General features: G+C 37.9%; 2 protein-coding genes across 2 annotated transcripts; both read left to right on the forward strand.

The window, feature by feature from the left end:
- Positions 1-268: 268 nt before the first annotated feature.
- LOC147759827 (uncharacterized) lies at positions 269-4,024 on the forward strand. Its single transcript, XM_086996275.1, has 3 exons — positions 269-585; positions 2,481-2,618; positions 2,818-4,024. The coding sequence occupies exons 1-3, from the start codon at positions 537-539 to the stop codon at positions 3,027-3,029; spliced, it is 399 nt and encodes a 132-aa protein (XP_086852401.1). The 5' UTR covers positions 269-536; the 3' UTR covers positions 3,030-4,024.
- Positions 4,025-5,528: 1,504 nt separating this feature from the next.
- On the forward strand, positions 5,529-8,460 carry LOC106176626 (uncharacterized). The gene is made up of 3 exons (XM_013559092.2): positions 5,529-5,913; positions 7,101-7,244; positions 7,649-8,460. The coding sequence occupies exons 1-3, from the start codon at positions 5,865-5,867 to the stop codon at positions 7,861-7,863; spliced, it is 408 nt and encodes a 135-aa protein (XP_013414546.1). The 5' UTR covers positions 5,529-5,864; the 3' UTR covers positions 7,864-8,460.
- Positions 8,461-8,529: the final 69 nt, after the last annotated feature.

Raw genomic sequence — 8,529 nt, forward strand, 5'->3', positions numbered from 1 at the left:
ATCAAGAAAATTATGTTTGGTCTATTTTGCACCACAAAATGATATTTTGTTGGAATTAAATGTCTCCTACACGCCCAAGTCACCTGCGTGACGTAGTTTTGTAACGAGACGCACACATCTGCTGTCTGTGATGTTAGTAGATACGCAATGAGGTGTCCCCTAGGTGGCAGTTCTCGCGGGAGCCATGATAATCCTGCACGTGAAGTGGCTGCCGTATTAATCTTTAAAAGAAAAAAAAGCAGTGAACCGGTAACAAAATTTGTTTTTGTTCTATTGTGCGTTTGAAACCCCGTTCTTTTGTAGCACTGTTATTCTAACCCCGATATGAAAATGGCTCACCTTTTCTTGTAGCCATAGTAACCGGATATTGTTTATGTTATGAAGGCTGTTGGGTACTTTCATAGGAGAAGCAAAAAACGTTGATCTGCTCTGACTGCACAAGCCGACTGACAAACAAAACGGTGGTTATTTACCTGCTCCCTGACGTTATTTACAGTGCAACGCTGTAGTAAAGTTGACTTTCGAGAAGAAACAAGATGAAGACCCTGGCAGTTTTGATCGTACTGGCTGCGACACTGGCAACTTGTAAGTACACAGTATATTGTGATGATCCGTGTTACATCAAACTGTCTAAAAGAAAAGGTGTGCTTGAATTGCTGTACTTTTTATTACACAAAATACTTTTTGTTAATAAAATTTTGCTTTAAATTGTTTCTATATATGTGCACGCGCGCGCGCGTGTGTATGTGCACTTGAGAGTGGGGAAAGAGGAATCTAAAACAAAAGTGCGCCATTTCCAAACCAGCTTTTACAAACCAGCTTTTTACAGGCTATAATTTTCATTTTAAGGGCATTTTCTCTTCAGTACACTGAATGGGAGGGACTTCTAGAAGAGACAAAACAATGATTTTAATAAGTTTAAGGTCAAGCCACTTTCGCTTTGCTGAATTGCGCAGTAACGATCGATTCGCTTTCACGTAAATAACATCAAATGGGAGAACGCCTTGATTCATCTTGTGCGGTCCCGCCTGGCACCGTTTTAACAAAAGTCGTTTATACACTAACCCCAGGAAGAAGTTGATTTCGTTGCCATAAAACACTTTGTTGCCCAGGCAACACGGTGTTAACCCTCACTTAGACTGACCTCCTGTTAGCACCTTAGCTCAGAGGTTGCTAAAAAGGCCGGTGCAACAAACCGTCCGCTTCCGGAAAAAAATGATTTATCTGAGACGGAGCTGAATTCGGCAAATGACGCATTCAGGCGGTAATCCGAGCCCCAGATATTAGGTCTTATGAGACGTGTCAAGTTTGACCTGCCTCCTTCCACTGCATGACATCTTCATTGTCCTCGCGCAGGCGCACCCTTCTGTGATAACGGCTGTATATACAATACGCACTGTTGCACAAATCGGAATAATAGTGCAGAGCTGGTGAAGAGGTATTAGGGAGGATACTGCCAATATTACGTATCACAAGCTTGAAGTTACAGGCTAAAATTACTGATTTGTATTTGAAAATTTCAGTTTTAATCTTAAAATAAACTATAACTCACATCATTACCTGAGTTGAATATTGGCAAAAACAAGCTGAGCTGAGATTGTTCAGATTTATGAATAATCGATGATAATTGATGAGTTTACATTATACAATGTTGCGGTTTTGGTGGAGCTCATTGTGGACTGAAGTGTTCATTTTTTCATAATTAGTTATACTGAAGTGGAATTAAAGGTTTAATCGGGCCTCAACTCGATTTTTTTTTTTTTTTTTTTTTTGAGAAAAAAGCAATTATTCCTACTTACGCATCATCGTGCGAACATGGCCTGCACTTAGATTCAATGTTTTATACCATTCCTAAATAAATAATTTAGTTCTAAATGTCTGAAGGCCATATGTCTTTCTGTACATATTAGAATAAGTAGTAGACGTCAAATACTTTAATTTGTTTTTAATGCCTGAATTGGGAAGATAAGTAACTTTGCTGGATATGTGGACAAGACCAAAATGGAATTAGGACAATTTTATACACGCATACTATACCTTTACCTGTGCCAATATATAAGATATAAATTTATATCATTTAAATATCCGGGAAACTAAGTGCATCTGGTTTTAGGAGAGTTCAATTTATATATATTCTCTTTGTACGGAATTACACATTGAACGTAAGAGCTTTAACCTACCGTTTTTATCAAAGTGCAATAGACAGCTATACTATCCAGGTAGAGGTGATACTCAACCGTGTTTTACCATGCACAAAATTTCATACAGATGAGAGAGATCGAGATGGTTTCATATATAATATAACTTATCATTATTAAGTACTATACAGGCACCTGGGATAAGCAGGTGGGTTACCTCACTGTGCATAGCTGTTTTTAATTTTAGGAGCGACACCGCAGAAGGACACCATAAATATTCGCTGTTATAATGCGATACTCAGTATTTTCTAATTGCAATTTTTTTTTACATTAATCTTTCAGGTGACGCCTTAACCTGCTACAGCTGTGGCGGAACCAAGAGCTCCGCGTGCGGAGAGATATTCAGTGAAAGCGGCGTCTCTATTCGGACCTGTTCCAGTTCGTGCTACAAGACCGTTACCACGGCGGAAACGATTCTAGGTAAAGTACAAAAATGGACTATCGTCTACGAAAATCAAGAACTTCACTTTTCTCTATGAAAGAGTTGTATGACAATTTAAGAAAAACAAGGAGGAGGCGTGTCAGTCTATTATCTTTTATTTACCTTCCTCATTAACTCTTTTTACCAATTTAATTAATTGATTAATTTTTTTTCATCAAACTGTGCCATTTTATTCAGGCTCTAGCACCTGGTACACCAGGGGATGCGCCTCAAGTTCTTCGAATTCCATGACCTGTTCCAGTAGTGGTGGTGGCATCTCTGGCTTCAGCGGGTCCTCGGAGACTTGCTACTGCGACAGCACTTTTTGCAACTCCGCCTCAAACCTGCTGCCCTCTATCGTCCAGATCGTCGTGTTTTTCGTTGCAGCTTTTTTCTTTCAAAAGTTTTAAATACATTGCATGATATACATGTGAGCTGAAATAACAAAAAGTGAAACACAGAACTTTGAGAAAGGTTTCGAATTATTTTCATGGATTATTTTATTCAGTATCAACTATACAGGTCGACACATTAATTTTAACACATTAATTATTTTATTCTTTATCAGCTATTAGCAACTATTTATGGTCTATATATGAGACACATTAATTTCAGCTTTTCAAACTGTAAAATCCCAGAGGATGAATGAACTGGAGCAATCCGTCGTAAGCTACGATTCTTTCCTTCTCGTGATCTCATAACTATATCAGGCTTGTAGCCAGCAATGTCAAAGGAGGGTTCTTTTTCTGAAATAAGGGACTTTTTACAATGAAACCTTCGTGTACCTAGACCAAATTTTCCGGCAAAAGGGCGGTTCTTTTGAACCCCCCCCCCCCTCCAGACCCCCCCCCTCCCGCCTGATTATTGATATGCACTGTATTTATGAAAACTGAAGCACAGCATTTAGACAAGCTGTTTTTATATATAGTTATCAATCATTAGACAATTTAACGTAATGATTTTATATTCTGAAATAAGGGACTTTTTACAATGAAACCTTCGTGTACCTAGACCACATTTTACCCGAAAAAGACCTTTTTCCGGCAAAGGGCGGTTCTTTTGAAACCCCGGCTCCCTCCCCCCCCCCATCCCCCTTCCCCCCCCCTCCCCCCCGCCTGATTATTGATATGCATTTAGACAAGTTGTTTTTATATATAGTTATCAATCATTAAATAATTTAACGTAATGATTATATATCATTTCTTAAATTTTGAATAGCTTACTGTAACAACACATGTATGTACACTGCACTTTCAATGTTTTTCAACGGTATACTGATGTTTTCATGGATATTTTATGTGATATTCAGTGTCTCATAGCTCTGTATGGAACTGCCACGTTTTATTGTTCTTTGTTTGTATTCCTTTTTTATGGGTGAGACTTAAATAAAATATCTTGATCTTGATCTTGGTATTATATTCTTATTACCATATGTAATTCCGTTAACACAGTCAAGCCGCATCAGCATGTGCATGAATAATAAAGTAGTGCTTATGCAACTTGTTTATTGAAAAATATACGTTGCCACGTTAAAGGTTACACAAATTATGCAAGTTTTGATGTATGATTACATACGATCATTAAAAATGCGTAATTCAATACGCTTTCTGTGATAGGTCATATCACACAAAAAGCGAACATTGAGCCATGTCAGTGACGTATCCATGTCTCCTTTATTATCACGGTTTTATACTAAAGTACCTTGCAGTATGAAAATAAATAGCCATAATTGAAAAGTGATGTGAAAATACTTTTTAATATGTGTGTGTCACTGACGTGACTTATATATGTACTGCCATAGTTACTATAGAATGTTCATTGTTTTTTGGAATTACGTTGGTACGTATGTCAAAGAGACCGTGTTCGTACAGTACACGGCATTAAACTTGTCTGAACAACTAAATGCTGGGTAACCGTCCTTGATTGTTTTTAATTTCTCGAGGACTTGGCTCTCGTATATCTTCATATGTATACTGTACAAGTTCCTAACCACTCTCCCTACTGTGCGAATACAACCGTATATTGTGTAATAAGTAAAATAAGTAAAAAGGCAAACAAAGGAAGTGGAGTGTAGCGTTTTACCGATATAAGAGGTGGCCTCGCGGAGACTAGTTGGGATGCTCTTCCAAGCTGTAAGAATGAGTTGTTCTCTGCGTTACACATTTTACTGGTATAAATGATCTGATGTGTTGTGTAAGGTCGCGTTTAGAACAGATGATCCGCGGACCAACTGATCAGCGGACCAAGAAGTTGTAGAGAAGGCCTAATGCAATTGGTTAAAGGGATAATAACTCTTCGTTTCGGCCAAGAAATGAATTTTCCCATACTTACCAATGGTTAATGAATCCATTTTTACATTCAAAGTTAGTCCCTGGTTTTTTTCTAAAAAGTTTGGTTTTTTGTTAAAATCTCTTAAGAGATTTTAGCAGAGTATAGCCATCAGTGGAGGTCACGTGGTCTAAAGAAAAGCTCAGATATCAGAATAATAGGTATAACTGCCGTTTTTGTGGTAAAACAGACTATATTATATTTCTATGAGTTATTCACAATGTTTTTATTGTGAAATATAGATCTCATACGAAGAGTTATTATCCCTTTAAAAGCTATCGTTGGTGGGTCGGTCATTTCGCAAAAAAAAAAAATAAATAAATAAAATAATAATTATAATAATAATAAATAAATAAATAAATAAATAAATAAATAAATAAATATTTGAGTCGAGTGCAATCAGCTTAACTAAATGACTCTCCTTCTGTATCCTTATAGTCACCAGCTTTTCTGTTTTTATGCCAGGAGAAGTCACCAGCTTTTTTTTTTTTTTTTTTTTTTTTTTATGCCAGGAGAAGACGCATTAATCTGTTTAACTGACTACATAGAGCTTAAGTTCCCACGGAGTTGGATCTACCCACGTTGACCGATAGTGTCTATGGGAATGAACCCTAAGATTTGAAACATGTTTATTGATACGTCGGATCTTACAAGCACCCGTCATATGCTTAGTCTTATCTGAACACTCTACAAAATTTGAACAGCGAAATCAATATGTTAAGTTGCCCTCTACCAGCTCACTTATTTACTGTTTGCCATGGTGACGTTGTGTGCGTTACCCAGGGAGGTTCTTGGTCAGTAATGTTGATCCTCACTTTACTGACCAGTGAGTTAAGCGGAACGGGGGGATTTATTGAGCTGTCTCGGACTGTTGAATTTTTATATGAGAAATTTGCACATTGACAGATACAGACAGGATGAATACACTGACAATTTTGTTCACTTTGGCGGCAATGCTGGCTACATGTGAGTATAATGTAATTACGAGCACTCTCTCTCTCTCCCGCTCTCTCTCGATAAACATATGCAGGGCTGCTTGAAACCTGTCTTCTGAATTTCCCTTATTCTCAGTTTTATTTATATAATAAACATGCTGACGCGTTTGTCCAACGGTGGAACACGTTAGGCTCTGAATGATGATAAAGATGGTAAGTATAACTTTTATTTTTTTATACAGTTTGAGAAAAAGGCAACATTTGATTCAGGAAGAAAAAGAGGTTGTAAAGAGATTTCTTTACAACTTCTTGGGTAGAGAGAGTCGCCTAAAGGGAGGTGTGGGTTTTTTTAAGCATTTAAAGAGGTGTGATATTGATCGCGCTTTTAGATAATTTATATCTTTTCAAGGACTTCGGTTGGTCACTTGTAGATTCCCCTATTGCTGTTCTACCATCATCAAATTTAGATGTATGTAAGGTATGCTAGTCACGCAAAGCTATCCAAACCCCAAACTCACCTACATAGGGAATTAGTACCCTCTTCTAGGGCCGCAGTTATTATTGTGGACATTTTTGCTGAGGTGAGTACAGAGATCAGTCATCTATTTAACCAGAGACATATCTGTTAATATCAAGTGAAAAGTCAATCTGTGGCTCTGGCAGAGAGTAGGGGATTAGCATCAAATTTGTTGACTGTTTGGCTCAATATTTTCAAGGCGAGTGTTTGTTTTTGAAACAGGTGAAATCCTCAAACTGCTATCTTAACATGGGCCCCAAGGACGCATTTATTGTGAACGTGTTATGTCCTCTTGGGTGTGGTCTTCGAGCGGTTGCAGTTGTGTTTGCATGTGTGCTCGCGCTTGTTTGCTAGTAATGAGTGTGTGTGTGTGTGTGTGCTTGTGTGTGTGTGTGTGTGTGTGTATGTGTGTATGTGTTGGTTGGTTGGTGGGTCGGATACTGAGATACCTGAAAAAATACAAAATGTCAAAATCATCTGTTCACACTGACATTATAACTTTCCCTTTCACCATTTATGCACTGCCCATGCATGTTCAGCAGCACTTGGGAAACCAATGAATTAATCATTTTTCTTTATCGGTTACTACTACCCCCTTTCTCCCTTAAAATTACGCGATAACCCAATACAGCAACACCAGGGAAACCAGTGATTAATCACACGACGAAATGCTGTGTTCACCTCTTTTATTTCTCCCACAGGTACCGCCTTTACCTGCTATACCTGCACCAGCGTTCTGAACAGTGGGTGTGACGGAGCGTTTACAGTGAGCAACCCTAGCTCCCTCTCCGGCAACTGTACCACGGCATGCTACAAGGCTACAACCACCGTGGATACTTTCTTGGGTAAGATCACGACCGATTTTAAAAAATCGATAAATAGAAGAAAATAATAATGATTATAATAATAATAAAGAATTCAAAAAGTATAATTCAGGATAAGCCCGCATGCCTAGTTCATCTAAATAGAGCAATCAGTGATCAATATTCCATTGTAGGCCCGTTTTTGGTAATGTCAGTGCCAAATAGCAAGAAATTAACTCGAATAGGCCAAAATACAATACATATTTATTCCTTAAATAAATAAATAAATAAATAAATAATGAAAAATGAGTTATTTTGGCTGAGGTCAGTGCACTGACTACTTTTCAAGTTAAATCAATGAATTTTATTTAATTCAAGATTAACTTCTCTGTATACTGACGCACTTGTCTCTTTACGTTATAATTTTCTAATCTTTAATTCCCCAGGATCGTCAACAACGTACACCAGGGGATGCGCCTCCACCACCCCGACCTCGTTCACCTGTTCCAGCAGCACCGCAGGCATCTCTGGTCTGGCCAGCGGTTCTACGGAGTCCTGCTACTGCAACACCGATAACTGCAACTCCGCCTCAAACCTGCTGCCCTCTATCGTCCAGATCGTCACGATTGTCGCTGCAGCTTTATTCTTCCAGAAGTTCTAGAACTTTTGAATGCAATTAGTCAGCTTGGGGAGTAGGATCATCGCCACGAGATTGTAATAATTAGAATACATAGCTCTGAGAAAGGGAGGACAGTTGATTCGTTTTCTTCTCATCATATAGTTTATATAAGCGCATGTACCATTAGGCAATAGTCCCTAAGTGCATAATATTTATTTGCGGGGCTGTAAGATTAAACGCTAATAAATCGTCGTCAGTCTGAAACCGAAACGCCTGCAACGCCGTTTTTTCCCCACACTTATTGTGATGTTCATTTTAACAAAAGAATAAAACGGGTTTTAATTTTGAGTTCTCAAACAAGAGACTGTGGTATATTTTAATATTAAGATATATTAAAACGGGTTGAGTTCAGAAATCTTCCATAAATAAATGTTTGCTACTGACAAAATGTGTGGATATTATTTTAATATTCGAAACTAATTATAGGCCTATCTATCGGTATATCATCATTGCATGCTAGCGATTTGTAAAAGACCAATTAAATATGCCAGAGTGCGTCGTAAACATATCACTTAATATAACAGCGTAATTCGCATACATCCAATGTAATAGATCTCATATTATTCTATATATAAATATATCTGTGTGTGTGTGTGTGTGTGTGTGTGTGTGTGTGTGTGTGTGTTTTGAGGATTCTTCGTTCGAAAG

The sequence above is a fragment of the Lingula anatina genome, chromosome 9, assembly GCF_051362555.1.
Source record: "Lingula anatina isolate TDL-2025a chromosome 9, LinAna3.0, whole genome shotgun sequence".
Lineage (NCBI taxonomy): Eukaryota > Metazoa > Brachiopoda > Lingulata > Lingulida > Lingulidae > Lingula > Lingula anatina.

Coding starts and splice junctions, on each gene's coding strand:
- LOC147759827 (XM_086996275.1), top strand. CDS start 537: ATGAAGACCCTGGCAGTTTTGATCGTACTGGCTGCGACACTGGCAACT. Junction 586..2,480: donor GGCTGCGACACTGGCAACTT/GTAAGTACACAG, acceptor TTAATCTTTCAG/GTGACGCCTTAACCTGCTAC. Junction 2,619..2,817: donor CACGGCGGAAACGATTCTAG/GTAAAGTACAAA, acceptor CATTTTATTCAG/GCTCTAGCACCTGGTACACC.
- LOC106176626 (XM_013559092.2), top strand. CDS start 5,865: ATGAATACACTGACAATTTTGTTCACTTTGGCGGCAATGCTGGCTACA. Junction 5,914..7,100: donor GGCGGCAATGCTGGCTACAT/GTGAGTATAATG, acceptor TTTCTCCCACAG/GTACCGCCTTTACCTGCTAT. Junction 7,245..7,648: donor CACCGTGGATACTTTCTTGG/GTAAGATCACGA, acceptor TTAATTCCCCAG/GATCGTCAACAACGTACACC.